The 18795-nt window shown below is 47.2% G+C and overlaps 1 protein-coding gene across 2 annotated transcripts in view; it reads right to left on the minus strand.

Moving 5' to 3' along the window:
• Positions 1–7926: 7926 nt before the first annotated feature.
• Positions 7927–18795, minus strand: part of KCNB1 (potassium voltage-gated channel subfamily B member 1) — a 112044-nt gene continuing 101175 nt past the window's right edge. For both annotated transcript variants that reach the window (XM_053574512.1, XM_053574513.1), the window contains exon 3: positions 7927–18771. In XM_053574512.1, the coding sequence (XP_053430487.1) occupies positions 16762–18771 (2010 nt within the window). In that variant the 3' untranslated portion in view covers positions 7927–16761. The remainder of the gene's footprint in view (positions 18772–18795) is intronic.

An 18795-nucleotide genomic window follows, 5' to 3' on the forward strand; every position in this document is an offset into this window, starting at 1 on the left:
CCAGAGCTTAGTGGAGCAATGTAGCACTTAGGAGCATGGGCTCCAGGGCCTGGGTTCAAACCCTAGCTCCTCCCATTACTTGGCTCCAAGGATTCTACGTGCCTGGGACAAGGGACATCTCAAAAGTTGGTAATGTGGCTAGATGACAGAAGTCCAATGAAACCTATGGACTCCCTTTTCAGAATTATATATATATGTATACATATATAGATATAGATAGATATTAGAGACAGGGTCTTGCTCTGTCACCCTAGGATCTGGCATAGAGAAGGTGCTCAATAAATATCTATGGAATGAATGCCTGGATTCATTCAGCAAACCCCTTCTGAGTACCTGTTTTGTGCTGAGTGCAGGTAGAGTGCAATGGCATGATCGTAGGTCACTGCAGCCTTGAACACCTCAAGTCAAGGAGTTCCCGAAGGCAACCTTGTGCCTGGGTAGCCCCTTGACTACATCCTTTCCCTGATGCCCCCACAAGCCCTTTGAAGCAGATGCTGTTATTTATTTCCCCATTTTATGGACTGGAATACCAAGGTCCAGAGAGGGAAAATGACTGGCCCAACATCACATAGCAAGGAAGTGGTAGAGCCTGAATTTGAACTCTCACTGTTCTGAACCACTAGGCTGAATTGCAGTTTGAACTTTCCCCATCCCCCAGCCCTGAAAGCCCATATTTCCCTTTATTAATTTCCTACTTATTAACATCAGGCTAAATGCTCACACATCTGAAAATAGAATCATTTTTTTCCTTCCCCTCCCATCTGCAGAGTGTCAAACTCCTTTCCACTTGGGAAACTGGAGAGTAGATTCCTTTAGAACTTCCTTCCTTCCTTCCTTCCTTCCTTCCTTCCTTCCTTCCTTCCTTCCTTCCTTCCTTCCCTCCCTCCCTCCCTCCCTCCCTCCTTCCTTTCTTTCTTTTTCAGACAGAGTCTCACTATGTTGCCCTTGGTAGAGTGCTGTGGCATCATAGCTCATAACAACCTCCACTCTTACACTCAAGAGATTCTCTTGCCTCAGCCTCCCTAGTAGCTGGAACTACAGGCTCCTGCCACAACACCTGGCTATTTTTTTTTTTTTTTTGTAGAGACAGAGTCTCACTTTACTGCCTTCAGTAGAGTGCCATGATGTCACAGGACTCACAGCAGCCTCTAGCTCTTGGGCTTCAGCGATTCTCCTGCCTCAGCCTCCCTAGCAGCTGGGACTACAGGCGCCCGCCACAATGCCTGGCTTTTTTTTGGTTGCAGTTCAGCCGGGGCCAGGTTTGAACCCACCAGCCCCGGAGCATGTGGCTGGTGTCCTAACCACTGAGCTATGGGCGCCCCCCAGAAGTTTTGTTTTTCTGATTGCAGTCCCCTCTCCCAGACCATACCCTTCAAGAGCCAGGATTGAGAATAAGAAGAATGCACACGTGTGCAGGAAAAGCACAGAAATGCCTAACCCGCCTCAGTTCCCTGCGAGCATCTCATCAGAGGTGGTTTCCGTTCATTAGCCCCAAACCTCCACAGCCTGGCACCCCCCAGACATGCTACTATCTGGCACTGTGCAAACAGCCCTCCTAATGTTTGCTGTGGAGCCAGTAGGAGGGGCAGGTCCCCTAACAGGGGATGAGCTCAGGACCTGGGTGTCACCACACCTGCTCCTCTCTGAAGGAGGAGGAAGGCTGAGCAGCCATTGACAGCACAGCCTTTTTTGAGCTTGAAGCTTATGTGTGTATTTGGCGTGGGCAGACGGGCCACGCCGAAGCTGTTGGACTATGAGTTGCAGGGAGAAGGATAGTTTGCATTATGACCTGCAGTGCACACACACACACACACACACACACACACACACACTAGAAATGAAAGTTTCATGAATCTGTTCTTACCTTCTTCTTTTTTTTTTTTTTTGAGACAGAATCTCTCTCTGTTGGCCAGACAAGAGTGCAGTGGAGTCACCATAGTTCACTATAGCCTTGAACTCCTCGGCTTAAGTGATCCTCTTACTTGGCCTCTTATGTGGCTGGGCCTATAGGCAGGTGCCACTGCACCTGGCTAATTTTTTTATTATTTTGTAGAGATGAGGGGTCTCATTGTGTGGCTCAGGCTGGTCCTGAATTCCTGGCCACAAGCAATCTTCTCACTTCACCTCCCAAAGTGCTGAAATTACAGGCGTGAGCCAACATGTGCAGCCCCTGTACTTAGCATTTTATGGGTAACACATGCTGATTTCTATTCTATTCTACTCCAGTCTATTTTATTCTTTCATTAAAAAAGTGCTAGTCATTATCCATGAAGCAAATTTAAAAGCTCCCAATGCAGAAGTTTGTAGTCTGGGTCTGTGAACTTGCATAGGACAAAACTCTTTATTTTCCCTGACCTCTAGCTGCAATATGGTTATCCTCTCAGTTATGAATTTAGGCAACAAATCATAGTAGTATTAGCAGTTCCATGATGTTGTCACAAAAAGTCCCCCCGCCCCCAGATTTTGTATGTCCCTACAGCTGTTGCAGATGCCTTGAAATAGAACTTCCGCTCTTTGTGACCTCAAAACCACTGTGGTTACTGGACCCACAGCTGGATCCTGTTATTTAATTTTAATAAAGAAGCACATATGTCACTATATCACACATCTAAAAATATTTTGATAATTGCCTTTCAAAAGAATTTGTTTCCTTTGTAAGCCTTCAGGTTTTATTTTACACACTTAAAAATATTATCCTGACAAGGAGGTCCATGGATTTCATCAGACTTCCAAGGGGGCTATGGTACACAAAGTTTGAGAACCCCCATGTCTGTAGGGACCATACAGAGTTTATGAAATGCTACCCCAAGTTGAAAGCTCCTGGAGGGCAGAGACCTGGAGCCCAGCACAGAAATCACACCAATGGCCAATGTTTACACAGCACTTACCATGGTGCCCTCTGTACTGGGCCCCTTGCACAGATATTTAGTGTACTCCTTATACCAACTCTTATGAGATGGTACTATTTTTAGCTCCATGCCTCTCTCTGTCTCTTTACCCGACTTCATTTTTCTTCTTAGCACCAGAAGTGTCACATAATTTTATCTGTTTATTGGCAGCCTCCCCCACTAGGATGTGTGTCTCTTGAAGGCAGGGATTTGCTTTGCTCAGTGCCACATCCCCAGAATATCAAAATATGCAAGATTGAAGAGGATGCCAGACATCCTCTTTATTCAAGATAAAGAATATTTTACTGCAATATTTAAAGAAAAATCAAAATTAATGCCAAAAATTGATGATGAACAAAATATCAAAATTTCATATAAAGATAGGATCCAACCCCCTATTGCACAATGCTGCCTTGATCTGCTCACCTTGTTCCTGGCACTAAAGGGCTTAATACAAACGAGTGCTGAAGTGAATCAGCTTCATTCTGCAGACCCCGAGTCACAGGGGCTAAAGACCTCCCTGATGCCAGTAAGTAGTAAGCACAGGAGTCAGAAGTCTCAGCTCAGGCAGGCTAGTTCCAGACCCAGCTCTCTTAAACCCTACGCCATTCAGCCTGATGAATTATCACATTTAGTCCTTTTGGCAGAGGCCGTAACCCGGGGAAATCAGGTAGATTGGGTTGAAGTCCTGGTTTGGCCACTTCCTACCTGGCTGATCTTGGACAGGTCAATTTGATGCTCTGTCTGTGCTTTCGTTTCCTCAGCTGCAAAGTACGGAAGATAATAACGTCTTTCTGGTGGTGCTCCTGCAGCCTGTAGGAGACAGCACACACTGAGGCTTTAGCTAAGCCCTGGAAACAACAGAGACCTTGGGCCTTTCTCGCAGGCACTCCTGATCTGTGCGTTGTGTGGGCTCTGTGGAGGCCCTTTGCCTGGGTTGGGCATGGATAAGTGTGATCTCTCCCTTTAGACTATCACTTCCCTGAGGGCTGGGACTCTGCCCAGCTCAACTTGGGATCCCCAGCACCGAGCAGAGGGCCTAATACCCAGTAAGTGCTTAATGAATGTGTATGAAAAGCAAAAAGGCATGAGGGGCCATGCTCAGCGGCTCACGCCTATAATCCTAGCATGAGCAAGAGCGAGACCCTGTCTCTACTAAAAACAGAAAAACTACAGCCCAGCTGTAGTCCCAGCTACTTGGGAGGCTGAGGCAGGAAGATTGCTCAAGCCCAAGAGTTTGAGGTATGAGGTCATGGCACTCTACCAAGGGTGACAGTGAGACTCTGTCTCAAAAAATACCAAACACACAAACAGAAAAACCTGAAATGACAAAGAGCTTATAAACCTTTCCCCCTACAATTTGATTTTCCAGGACATCTCTTAAAAGAAATATACACACTGGATGAAATGACTTTATTTATGCAGGCATTTGTTTTACCTCTTCAATATTCAGCAAGTTACTTATGGAGCACCTGCTGTATGCCCGGCAGGCACACTTCTTGGCATCGCAGGGAACAAAACTGATAAAAATCATTTGCCCTTGTGGCACTTACCTTTTTTTGGAGGGAGATGAATAACAAAGTAAGTAAATAAAATAGAATGTGTCAGGAGGGGCAAACACTATGTAGAAAAATAGAGAATGGAGTGTGTGTGTGTGAGCGTGAGAGTGTGAACGTGTGTGGTCGCTACAGGGTCAGCTAAAAGGGTTGTTGAGAAGGTGAAGATGAGGGAGGCGTCTCACGGCCAGCCTAGAAAAGATGCTCCCGAGGCAGGAAGAGCCGGAGCAAGGGCGGAAGTGTGCCTCGAATGTGAGAAAACTGACGGACGGCCAGTGTGTCCGGAGGTGACAGGGCAGGGAACGAATAATAAGTAAGGAGATCCAGGAGGATAGAGGGGTCAGCCATGGTGGACATGTCTGAGGAACAGGGAGGACGCTGGTGATATCCCAGGGGAGCACCCCCGGTGCAAGCAGGGGGAGCCGAAACAAAGCAGCAACTCGGAGAGCAAGCCAAGGACTTTGGGTTTTATTTAACATGTAACGTTTTGGAAGGTTTTGACGGCATAGTGACATGATCAGACTGACAGTTTGACAGGGCCCCTCTGGCCACTGTGTTGAGAGGAGTCTGAAAGATCAAGGGCAGAAGAAGAGCCCAGTCTAGAAGCTGCTGCCATAGTAAGGTAGTAGACGGTGGTGGTGCGGCTGCTGCAGCAGTGGAGGGACCAGAGTGCAGATTTCAGGTCCATTGCGAGGGCCGAGCCCAGAGGAACGGCCCACAAGCCCTTTGTTGTAGCACTATTTGTTATGGCAAAATTTTGAAACAACTTGATGATCAGTGGTGGGAGACTGGCAATTGCACGTACCATGGAGCTGGACACAGGCTTGCAAAAGAACAAGGAGGCTCTTGGTTTACTAATACAGAGTGATTTCCAAGATGTATACATTTAGTGAAAAAAACAAGGCACGGAGGAGTGTATACAGTATGTTGCTGTATGTGTGGGGTACAATAAAACAAAGCAAAACAAAGCACCTATGCATGGGTATGTGTGTCTGCAAAAACTATCTCTGGAAGGGAACACGGGAAACTGGGAGTAGGAATTGACTCTAGGGATGGGGGATTGGGCTCCAGAGGTGTGAGAGAAGCTTCACGTTTCTCTGTGCCTTTTGGATTTTGTATTTCTTCCAGGGGTTCTCAACTGGAGATGATTTTGTCCCCCTGGGGACATCTGGCAATGTCTGCAGATATATTTGGTTGTCACAACTAGGGAGGATGCTACTGTCATCTAGCAGAGGTCAGGGATGCTGCTAAACATCTTGCAATGCACAGGACAGTCCCCACTGCAAAGAATGAGCTGTCCTCAGTGTCAGTAGTGCTGATGTTGAGAAGCTCTGAGCTATTGAAAAACATGACAAAAGTTTTGGTGTCTTACAGATGGTGTTTTATTCCGAGATGACATATTTGGGGGAGGGGTTGAAATAGCCTTTGATGTACAAGGTGATGATAGTACACGGTAATGACCCTCTCAATGGCTTTACTTGGCAAAATAAAAGGCTCATAGATTTCCCCAAAAGGAATTAGAAATTTTACTGAGCTATAAAATTCTAAAGTCTGGAAACTCTTCTTTCCACTCAATGGGCTTTGGAATGTAATGGTTTTAAAATATTTAATGGTTTTAAAACCATTAATATGTAATGGTTTTAAAATATTCTACAAAATCTTTGATCCTTTTCCCATAACAGGTGGGATTCCCCTTCTTTTGAGTCTGAGGTAGCTTTAGTGACTCATTGCTAACAAATAGAAGTTAGTGGAAGGGATGGGGGCTGGTGTCTGAGATGAGGTCACGAAAGACATCGTGGCTTCCTTCTTGTTCTCTCTCAAACCATTCCAAAAGGGAGGAGTTGGAGAAAGCCAGCCACCATGCCGTGAGGACTCCGGAGAGCCCTGTGCAGGGCTGTAATCCTAGTGCTGTAGGAGACTGAGGCAGGTGGATTACTTAAGTTCAGAAGTTCAAGTCCAGCCTGAGCAAGAGCAAGACTCTGTCTCTACTAAAAAACAATAGAAACAACAAGAACACAAAACTAGCCCAGTATGGTGATGCATGTCTATAGTTCCAGCTGCTTGGGAGGCTGAGGAAACAGGATCACTTGAGCTTGAGAGTTTGAGGTTGTTGTGAACTATGATGCCACTCTACCCAGGGCAAAAGAGTGAGACTGTCTCAAGAAAAAAAGCCCTCTGGAGAAGTCTACAGGGGAGCAACCGAAGCCTCCTGCCAACAGCCAACATGGAACCCAAGCTGCCTTAGACATAGCAACCTGGTCAATCAGGGCACCACAGCTAATGTCTTGATTGCAACCTCATGAGAGACCCCGCACCCCACCCCAGCCAGAACCACCCAGCTAAAGATGCTCCTGAATCTGGCAGCGCCTGTGGCTCAGTGAGTAGGGTGCTGGCCCCATGTACCGAGGGTGGCAGGTTCAAACCTGGCCCCGGCCAAACTGCAACAAAAAAATAGCCAGGCGTTGTGGCGAGGGCCTGTAGTCCCAGCTACTTGGGAGGCTGACGCAAGAGCATCGCCTAAGCCCAGGAACTGGAGGTTGTTGTGAGCTGTGATGCCACAGCACTCTACTGAGGGCGACAAAGTGAGACGGTCTCTAAAGAAAAAAAAAAGATGCTCCTGAATATCCCTGGCCCACAAAAACTGTGAGATAATAAATGTTTCAAGATGCTGGTTTGGGGGAGGAGGTAATTTGTAACACAGCAGTAGGTAACCAATAGAAAAATTGTGGAGCTCTCTCAGTCAAGGGCAGAGATCAGAAAAGGGTGGCCTGTGGGCTATAGTCTGCCCACAGATGTGTTCCATTTGGGCAGTACGAGATTAAAACCATGGCGATTAATTGCTAACATTTAAAAGTTAGGGTATCAGGCGGTGCCTGTGGCTCAAAGGAGTAGGGTGCTGGCCCCATATACTGAAGGTGGTGGGTTCAAACCCAGCCTTGGTCAAAAAAAAAAAAAAACTGAAAAAAAAAAAAAAGTTGGGATAGCTACCATAAAAATCCAGATTCCTTCTCTTAAAAAGATTGGGCATTGTTGGGTCCGCATCCTTACGGAGTAGCAACCAGCTGGAGATGAACCATCTTCACTCCTTTAGATGGGGTGTGTGCTCTCCACTTTGCCACACTCACCACCACTCCCTTATGTCTCTTAGTGGGCTTGCTTTAGTCATTTGTGTTACCCACTCGACCCCTAAAGGTGTTTGAATTGTATCTTCTATTTGTGAGACATTTTTATGAGAGAGGTATACCCAGGCATAGTTGACATAACAAAATGACCAGAGATGGGGCTTGGATCCATGAACACAGCATGGGGTGGGTTACCACTGGCTTGCAGATCAGGGGTGATAAACCGGGTACATTTTCATGGCCTCCCTCTTCTGGGGGAAGAGAACAAACTAATGCTCCCCATCCAGGTTCTCAAGTTCTTCACACCCTGCCTCCCTGTGCCCTCCAGAAAATAAAAGAAACATCACCAAGCCTGTTTTCTCCATACCTTTTATTGAACTCTGCAGACTTCATTAAGGGACCATTTGCTTAGAAATTCTTAAACATCTGGACATATTTTACAAGACAGGACAGCAGCTGGAGGTCACACAAGGATCACAATTTCATCTCACTACATGCATAAAAGACACTGGGTTTTTGTTGTTTGGTTTCCATGTGTGTGTCTGTGTGTGTGTGTGTGCACACACGTGTAATGCTCATTTTCACCTTTACAAGAAGGACTAGAGACGTCAACTGACAAGAGATGAACAGGACCCATGAACGCACCCCCGAGAAAAGAGTGGCTGAGGACATTGGTCATTTATGGCTAATGTGGTTGGCTTGGCCGCCATCAAGGGCGGGGTGATCAGAATGGCTTTGCTGGCAGAAGAGCCCCAACCCCATGCCATGGGTTCCTAGGACAGACAGGCTCTTAGCTGATGGGATCAGGCCACGTGCTGTCACAGGGGGCCTGGGGCTCAGAAAAAGGAAATCACTGGCTCTAAAAGCTGGAGGACAGGCTGGCCTGTGTACTCAGCTGGACTCCCGTGGCTCAGGGAACGCAATCCAGTTTCCAGGTGTTGGCTGCCCCAGCAAGTCCCAGACCAAAGGAAGCCCGACTTTGGACTCTTGACTTAGCCCATTGGAAAACCACCTGGGGCCATGTGTGAGCTAAACTAGAACATGAGCCCGAACAATGCAAGGTGAGGGAGGAGGAAGGAGTCTGGGGCTGCCCCACAGGCTCCCAAGAAGTGTGGCTCTGAGAGGGGTGTGGCCCTTATCAGCGTGGGGCCTGGTAGTGTCAAATTTGACCATCATCTTGACCCCAAATTGAGTCAAAGAATAGACGGCACTGATAGAGCAGTTATGGGCTTCAGGGGAGAGGGGCTCTCCATTTCTCCTCCCCTCCCAGGAGCAATACCACATGCCAGAGGAGAACTCTGGAGCTCCCCTGTTCACCACACAGCCACTCATCCATCCAAACCTTTACTCAGGGGCCAACCATTCTCACGTCCACTCACTCAAAGAAACACAGGTTGGGGGCGGCGCCTGTGGCTCAGTGAGCAGGGCGCCGGCCCCATATGCCAAGGGTGGCGGATTCAAACCCAGCCCCTGCCAAACTGCAACAACAACAACAAAAAAATAGCCGGGCGTTGTGGCGGGTGCCTGTAGTCCCAGCTGCTCGGGAGGCTGAGGCAAGAGAATCACGTAAGCCCAAGAGTTAGAGGTTGCTGTGAGCCGTGTGACACCACGGCACTCTATCCGAGGGCGGTACAGCGAGACTCTGTCTCTATAAAAAAAAAAAAAAAAGAAACACAGGTTGGATGACCACTATGTGCTAAGGGCATACATTGAGGATAACCTTGAATTTCTGGTGCAGATAATGGGGTTCCCAGCCCTACACCTTGGGGTGAAGTCAAAACATATCTGGAGAGCAAAGGGGCTAGCTGCTCGGCCCAGCAGCTGCAGATCCCCCCCACTCAGGCACACCCAACTCTTCCATGTCCAGCTCATCTATACAAATCCTGGTGGAGCCTAGGGGGCCGTGAGCCAAGCCATGGAGAAGGTAGTTTCTTGGGGGACCTTCTCCTGTGCTGCCACCTTCTTTCCAAACCTGGTTCAGCTCATGGAAGCAGAAAGTGCATGGCGATCCAGGCATGGCCCTTGAGAGCATTCTAATGGAACAGGATCAGAGTGCCCTACCTTTTCATGGACTGCCCAATAAGCCTTGCATTGTTGCCGTTTGAGCTATTTTGTAGGGCGGAGCTTCTAGAGGGGGATCTTGGAAACTGGGTTTTGTTTCATTTTGGTTTTGGAAGAAGGCTCTGTCTAGTCTACCCATCCAAACGCATCATCCTGCCAAAGCTCATAATAAAACAACCTAGACCACCCGGACTTGGCTTTACCTGAGGTCTAAGTCCTATTTGCTCCAAACCCACCACATGCAGAACTTGCCTTATCAAATGCTTCCCTTGGAGAATGCGGATGTGGATGGATTTGGGAAGCACACCACAGATGTGGGTGAGCGGGCCTTCCACCTGGAGGCAGCCAGAGCCTAGCTTAGCTGTGAAATTTGATTATGGCTGCCTCTATCTTCTGGCCCTTCTGGATTTACTTCATGGCTGGGGACTTTCAAAGGTCTTGAATAGGATCTCCTGTATTATTTACCAGGAAAAAAAAAAAAAAGCCCTTTGGAATGGTGCCCTTTGCTATTGTCTGCCTGGGCAGTTGTTGAGTAGGCTGGCTTATAGGTAACAGGTAATTGCATCTCTCGTACAGAAAGCCTCAGGCTCATGAGGGCACAGGTTCTGGGCGGAAGGGCTAGAGCACCATAGGGTGAGCATCTGGTGATGGGGGCTTCGCAGATTACTCTCTGGCTCGCCTGGGGTAGGGAAGCAGGAGTCTTAGCTCAGTGTGATACCTCAGTGTGATACCTGATTGGGGATAGGTTGGATAGATACAGGACCATTAAAAGTTTCCAAGACAAGGAGCTGGGAGGAAGCAGAGCATCCTGCTGCCACCTGCCTCTTGAGCACCCCTCTGATAATACAAACCCTAGAAGTGGAGTTCCTGCTAATTCCATGCCTTTGCCTCAGAAGCTTGAGCCTGTGCTCACAATGTTCAACCCTCCCAGCTCCCCATCCACATCCACACTGCCCAAGGAACAACAGAGGAAGAAATTCCTTGATTGTTCAGCCCAGTTTCCACGTGATTCTAGGGACCCTGTGAAATACTCATTTTGTATACCATCTAACCTCTCTTTAAACACCGGGAGTATAATGGAATATGTTTGCCCACCACGCACTCGGTTCCATGATTGACAGCCCAGCTTCTTAGAAGGGCTTCTTTAATTTGAGCTGAAATTGGCTACCCCCATCCTGGCCAGCCCTTACATTTTTTTAGGATCTTTGCAGAGAGGACTGGAGACTTAGGGTTAGAGGTGCAGATGAGCATTCCTTTAATGAATAAGAGCCCCCTCCAAATTCAAGTTGGCATTTGGGGAAGTTCAGGAGAAATTACAGGTTAAGATAAAATCAGGAATAGTGGATGGAAAACCAAAGTATGTAACTTCTTTCTTGATGAAAACAGACATAGGCTAGGGTGTTTGCTTATCTGGGCATCTAACCTAGAAAAGCTATGGGAGACAATTCTTTTGCATTTTAGTTTTGTTGTTCTTTTACAAAAGTTAAAAAAGTCTTGTCTGTTTTAATTTGGTTCTGGTTTCAATCCAGACTACAACGTATTTTGGGGGTGGAAAGTTGATTAGGGTTACAGTCCAGAATGATAAATTCATATTTGGGTTGGCTTTCTTTAGAGAGTTATTTGATGGGGATGGTTCCCTGCCACCTGGGAATCCTGGTTTGGCTCAAATCTCTGATTCTGGGCTGAAATCTCTGATTTGGAGCTGAAAGGGAGGCAGGCGGGATCCCAAAACTGAAATGAATGCAAGTTGGATATTATCTGGCCTTGCTTCATCTTCCTGTGTAGGTTGATGGATGAAGAATCACTTTCTGCTGAAGATTCTGTTTAGTGAGATGTCCTCTGCCCACCTGAGGCTGAAAACTGCCTCATGGAATTAATTATCAGGACAGTCCAAAATCTCCCCAAAGCTTGGACACCGGAAGGTGGAAAAGTACCTCTGTCCTTGTCACCTATCTCTTACTCTTTGGAAGCCAGACAGCTGGGGAAGGGGGGGAGAGGAGCTAGCAGATTCTGGGACATCTCTTCTCAGGGTTTGGCTGCGAGGGTTTCTGGCCACTATTTTTTTGGTGAAGCTGTTAGAAATGGATTAAAATGAGCAACTAATAAGAAGCTGATGAGATCTGAGATCCTGCATGTTCTGAGGTTTGCAAGAACCTCAAAGGGCTCTGGCCTTGGTGCTGGGCATGGGAACAGCCCAGCCAGAAGGAGCTTAGGTGTGTTCTGGGTCTCAGAAACGGCAGGAGGAAGTTTGCTTGCAGGAGATTTTTTGATTCCAAGATCTCTGGGGATGAAGAAACTCAGTCCCTTCAGATCCTTGGAGCAGAGTGGATTATGAGCGAAACCAGCCCACATTCCATCCTGCTTTTGAGGGCCATCTGCACCTCTGCCTCCCTCGGTCTCCCTTCTGCATTCACGCCCTGGATTCTTAAGCACACGAATAGGAGAAACACACAGACTGAATGAGGAAAGTTACGGCATCAACAGACCCCAGGCCTAGCGTCAGGAAAGGCCTCCACAAGGAAGTCAGACCCCACAGTCTTTCCCTACTCCCAAGAAATCAGAATCAACAGGAAGAAAAGAAAAAACAGCCCAAGGGATGATGGGAGGAAAAATGAAAATGACCAGAAAAATATCAAAGCTACGATAATGACCGACAATGAAACTCCTAAGATAGTATTCTGTGTTACAAAAGAAGAAATTAGACTCAATTGCCCTATTATAAATTGCTAAAAATACATATATTTATATATTTTATCTGAACAGAAAAATAGACTACTCTGAGATGCGTGGACAGCCTACGACGTAGTCGCGCATCAGATACTTCTAGAGCCAGAAAAATGGCAACAGAAAACGCAGAGGTAACTCTTATGTCTGGGTGTAGCCCGGGCTGGTTTGGGGCGCCCCAGCCGAGTGATGTGAAAGCATTCGGATGCTGTCCTATAAGCAGTGATAGGTGAGGAAACATCAGCTTGGGGCTGGACGCTTTCCTTGGTCCTGCTGGGGTTTCAGGGGAGCCCTCTTCTTCCTCCTGCACACTTCGCAGCTACAGAAAAAGTCTGTTCCCAAAGGAGCCTGTCCCGGAGTCTTTTTGCCTTGCCCTCCTTTGATTCAAAGTTTCTTCCCTTGAGGCCAAAAAGCCCGGGGTTCTGTTACTTGAGACTACTTGGCAGAGCAACATGGAAAGGAGGAGAGAGAGACCTGGCTTTAGTGGCCCTCGTCCGTGGTGAATTTTAAATATCCCCTCGTCCAGGGACTAGAAGACACTCCAGCCGGGACTGGAGCAAGACAGAAATATACAATAGTTACAAATATCAACAATACATTACAGTTTTACAGAAGAGAATACTGTTTTGTTTTTCTTTCTCTGTAGAAATGTGGATCTTAGTATTAGGAGAAAGGGTAGCTACAGTTACCAAGACACAGTGGAGAAGAAGTTGGGAGTCAGTTTGAAAAAGTTTGCATCACCAGCAATTCTCAGGGGCAGGCTGGGTGAGTTAAAGGAAGTGGCGGCCTCGGGACATTGCTGTTTCCCCTTCTTCCTTTTCTTTCTTGATTCCGAATTCTTTTGAGAAAGGGACTTCACAGGAACCAATGTTCTCGCCTCTTTTTCTCTGTCCCCTCAAAGTGTGCTTAAGATAGAATTCCTAAAGAAGGCACTGAGAATCCTACTGCACCCAAGTCCTCTTGTTTTCTTCTACCCAAAGATAAAGAGGTGAATCAACTCTCTTCCTGCAAAGCTTGCCCAGCTCCCTCATCGCTGGTTGCAGACTCTTGCCTGTGTGATTGGAACACATAGTTACCTGGTCCCTAGCCCTTTCTGATAATGGTGGAAGCTGGAACTCAAGTTGAGCTGGGTTCTTGATGAGTTTCGCTGAATTTGGCCAAGTGGCCAACATCCATTCACCTCCAGCCCCTAATAACGTTTGTTTGGGCGGATTTGTTTCTTTCTGCTTTTGTTGGTTTAGGGATTGGTGGGAAATGAAGCAGTGTTTGCCTCCAAACCATTGCTTTCCCCTTCTCTTTCAAGGCCCGTCTATCAAGTCAACTTTTCAGTGGAGACTCTTAGGTAGATTTCCCAGTGCACGTACATACGTGTGTATGTAGGTACAGGTTGGGTATATACATAATACAAATCTGGGTATATTCCCTTTTGGTGGGTAGGGGATTGAGAAGACTTAACAATGTTCTATTTTGAATTGAGAACAGGGTAAAAGCTGTATTCCCACAATACACACACACGTAAGTAAAAGGAAAAAAAAAAAAAACAACACAAACCAAAACGGAATACTTTCTAAGCATAGTATATGCTGAATTTCAATTATTCTGTTTCTATAAGAACTCTATAGGACCCTGGCTATTAAGCCTGAAAAGGTAGGTTCTTAATGATACTTCTGAATTCATCCTTCAAAAGTGACTCAATAAAATGCTACTTTAAGGTCAGACGAAATACACAAGGAAGGAAGGGCCAGGTCCTATACGATCACACAAGGCAGAAAGGGCCTTTGGTTACAAGGAGAGTTGCACCAATTGGTTATTAGTTTAAAAAAAAAGAAAGAATTTCCAATCTGTACACTTCTTATCTGCTTCAACCGACAAACGAAATGCCTTGAATGAAAGAAGGGGTGGTAAGAGCCTTCTCACTATATATGGCTATATTTAAACATATTCACTTTCCTGATATGTAAAATAGACTATATTAGTATCATTATTAACTTTTACAGACAGCATCAGCTCTAAAAATATCTGAATCAGAAATCACAACGATTTACTTTTATCAAAAAGCATTTGTTTGTTTTCCCTGAATTTTCACATTTGTGCTGATGGTGGACATTGATGGTGATGAAAACAAAGAAGAGATACGTGAGGTGGCCGGTGGAGAACCATGCCGCAGTCAGTCCCCAAGAGGCCCCCAAGCAGGATGGTGTGCTTGGCAAAGTGTTTTGGAAGTGCTGCTGCTTCCCCCTCTGGTGTGCCAACTCACTGTCCATGCCCCTGAGTCCCTTTGCATCTGTTGCGTGAATACTCTGAAGATACCTAAGAACAGGACTGAGCCCTCTTGGGGGGATCCATAGTCCCTGGAGAGGCTGAGAAGTGGTATGAACTGGGTTTGTAAATAGCAGAGAACACACATTTTTAATGGTGGTGGAATGACCCTCATGTCATCATACCTGTGACAGGTGGCCCAGTCTCATGCCATTATATGGAGGGCAGGTGGAACAACTCCACAATAGGGTCGATCATGCCATTGTACTAAGAGGCAGACCAGCAACAGATTATATTAGGAACAGGTGAACCAACACTATGTCCTCTTCCCGTCAGGAAGACGTATGCCTGTTACTGTATTGAGGATAGGCAGACCCATGCTATTGCACTTGGGACATCATCCGTTAACATTGTGTTAAGAGACCAACATTGTTCCATTGTACTACAGACAAGCAGACCAATAACATGTTATCTTTACTGACAGACGAGCCAACACCATACTATCGTATTGATCAGTGGTTCAATCCAACATCACTGTACTAAGGAAGGTCCAACAACGCCCTGCTGTTGGACTGAAAGCAGGCAGGACAGTGTCAGCTCATCAGACTAAGACAGGAAGACCAACACCAAGAAATACACCAGGACCGCTCAGGACGCACATACATACTTATTGCTTTTGTCTGTACTGGCTGCATTGATGGCTGCAGGAAGGAGAGTAGAGCTTTCAGTACAGACAGTGACACTGAAAACACACCAATGGCTGGTTGACAAGAAAGGGAACAGAATAAAACACCCAGTGTCCGACTGTCACTGTGTCCTTCTGAGATGTACATGTCTCCTGTACACTTAACATTATGAGAGGCCCCACCTGAGGGCCCCAAACCCCTGCTGACCCAGGAGGGTTAAGGGGGAACTTCGGAGGGACAGGAAAGGAGCCCCAAGACTTTGACATGGCAGACAGTGATACCAGAGCAATATCACCCACCGTGGCCAGAAACAGGCTTGTGGCAACAACCCAACTACAGTCCCAGTAAGTGGCCCACGGAAATAATGCTTGTTTTAAAGTGCAGGATGTTGACACTGTCCCTGGTAGAACCTATTTTTGAAAAACATAAAGTGCTTTTTATTTTAATTTTTTTTTTAGCTTTAAAGCCACAGGAAACAAAAAAAGAATTTCTTTTATCGTAGGCGCTTTACCTGTCGTAGCAGGAAGTATTCAAAGTCTGAACTGGGCATTTCAATTACGGGTATTTTTTTTCCTTTCATTTTAGTAGGTTAAAAAAATCAATTTTTAGGCTATTCTTGAATAACACAGTCTCTTTGAATAAGCTATTTCTTTTGCATATTTGACACTTGATATCTTTTGAGTCTACACTAGCGATACACAGAAAACGTTTTCCTCCTACAACCCTAAAGCAATGCTCCGAGTTCCTCCTGTTGGCTGAGTGCCCGCCTTCTGAACCCTTCCCAGATTGCCAGGGGGCAATTAGAATTGAGTACAAGTGGTGCAACTCACCCTGATGATATCTCAAAAATATAAAATCTCAGGTACTATGGAACATCGAAGTCAATGAAGACATTTGAATTAGAGTTTTGCACTGGGATCGTGGCTTATGGCGCAGAGATTTCCCCATGACACAAGCACTCCTTGTAGCCTTCTAATTGTGGGATCCATCCAGGAGGTGATGGACAGATGTTCCTAGAGGTGGCCGGGCAACACCTAATATCAAACTGGTCAACCCACTCTTTCAACACCAGCCACTTGTTCCAGCATCCTTCTCCAGCTGAAGCGAGAAGGGTTGGAAATGTTGCCTTCAGAGGCTGTGATGGAAAGCCGTGAGATTAGGATGCAGAGGAGGTGGCCTGGGTTATGTCTAGAATGGTGGTGTGAGTTCTGTTCATGTCATCCCCCAAAGAGGGCAGTAGAATTGTTACAAGGAAGTGCTGTACTCTATGGCTTGGCCAACTTCATGCTGATGAACCTGTCGTGGCTGTCAGGGTCTTAGGGGCCTCCTCTGGAGTCTCTCTTCTTTCTGGGGGCTTCGCAGGGCCTTACTGTTTCAGAGTTCATGAAGAAAAACTCCATGGCATTTCTGAACAGGCCTCCTCTTTGGACCTTGCCCAAAAGTCTCTCCTCCCTGGTAGGGCAATTCAGATGCTCTGATCCCGTGTGCTTCCATGGGTTCCTCCCCCTGGCAACACGCGGACATCAGGGGAGATGTGGTTCTCAAGTTTGCACTTTTCCTGACCACTGGGGCCCTTTCCAGTCAATGCTTCTGTAGAGTAAATACAGTTCTGCCTTAAGAACTTAGGGGAGGTGGGTAAGGGGGAACTTTCAAAGTGGTTCTTCTCTGATCTTGTCCCGACACTGAACTTGGGGCTGGTGCTCCCCTGGAGGCTTTTGGGAGGGCTGGAGTCCACACTGTAGAGCAGCTGCCCCTCATCATCTGTGTCTGCGTCAATGTACTGGTGGATTCCCGCCTCGAAGTTAAATGCTATTGCTGTGTGTTTCTCAGGCGACCGGGGGGGTGTCCTAGCACTTGCTGTGGTGTAGATGGAGGACTCTGGGCTCAGCACAGGCTTGTCCAACAATGTGGCACACTCCAATCCAGCGACAGCAGCTGCAGCACCCCCCCGGTTCCTAAGAGGGTCATGATACATTCCCAGAGCAGGGAGTAATGGACTGGCGTCACCCTCCATGAAGTTGACTTTAAGTGCTCGAAGCTTCAAGGGGTTGTTTGTCTTCATGGAACTCTTGGGGCTCTCAATGAAGAAACTAGAGCGAAGACTGGGATCCGGGGTGGGGTTGGCCTCTACAAATCTACCCCCACTGGCACCCAGAGCTCCCCGCCAGCCCACCTCTGGGGCCATGCTGCCCCCAGTCTTGCTGGGGAGTGATGTTAAAGGGCTGTGGGAAAATCTAGTGGCTTCAGGGAAGTCTGTGGCACAGCTGATGAAGCTATCAATGCTCGACATACTTCGCATGTCAATGACCCCTTCTGTGCGAGTGGGCAGAGGGGCTACAGGGCTGGGGGCACTCTCCATTTCAAGTTCTTCCTTTGGTTTGCTCTGTGTTGCTGACTCCTTGGTATTGAGGATGGGTTGGGATTGGGTCTTGGCCATCTTATTGTACATGTCTTCCAATTGCTGAACATTTAGGTGCTGAGGACTAGAAGATGATCTGGCCTTCTCAGGAGACCCCTGCTCCTTGGTTTCAAAGGACTTGCTTGAGCTGGTTTCAGACAGTGTCCTCTTTGTCCATTTCCATTTGTTGGGAGACAAGTGGTTATCTTGCACTTTATCCTTCTTACTCATATTGTCCCCATTTTTCTCAACCACGATGTCCATCATCTCGATGCTCCGGGCGAAAGCATCCTTCATGTTCATGGATACAATGCTGCCATTCCTCTTGGCTCTCTCCAGAGCCTCCCTCCGCTTGATTGCTTTCTCCTGCCTCTTCTGCTCCTTGTAGAACTCAGAGAAGTTATTGACGATGATGGGGATGGGAAGAGCAATCACCAGGACTCCCGCGATGCAGCAGAGCCCCCCAACAATTTTCCCCAGGAGAGTCTTGGGGTAGATGTCTCCATACCCAACAGTTGTCATTGTGATGGTGGCCCACCAGAAAGAGGCTGGGATGCTTTTGAACTTGGTGTCATCCTCGTCCTTCTCGGCAAAGAAGACAAGACTGGAGAAGATCATGATGCCCATAGCAAGGAAGAGGATGAGCAAACCCAGCTCATTGTAGCTCCTCCGCAGAGTGAAGCCCAAAGACTGGAGGCCGGTGGAGTGGCGTGCGAGCTTAAGGATTCGGAGAATACGCATGATCCGGAAGATCTGGACCACGCGGCGGACATTCTGGAACTGCAGCACGCTCTTGTTGGATTCTGTGAGGAAAATGGTGACATAGTATGGCAGGATGGCCAACAAGTCAATGGCGTTGAGTGGGCCCTTGAAGAACTTCCACTTCTTAGGCGAAGAGAGGAAGCGCAGTAGGTACTCCATGGTGAACCATGCAATGCACACGGCCTCCACGTGGGCCAGCTGGGGGTTGTCTGTGGTCTGGCCAAATTCATCGAGGCTCTGCAGTTCAGGCAGGGTGTTGAGGGACAGGGCAATGGTGGACAGGACGATGAACATGATGGAGATTATAGCAAGGATCTGTGAGGAGAAGAGAGTCAGATT

This window comes from Nycticebus coucang, chromosome 21 (assembly GCF_027406575.1).
Source record: "Nycticebus coucang isolate mNycCou1 chromosome 21, mNycCou1.pri, whole genome shotgun sequence".
NCBI lineage: Eukaryota > Metazoa > Chordata > Mammalia > Primates > Lorisidae > Nycticebus > Nycticebus coucang.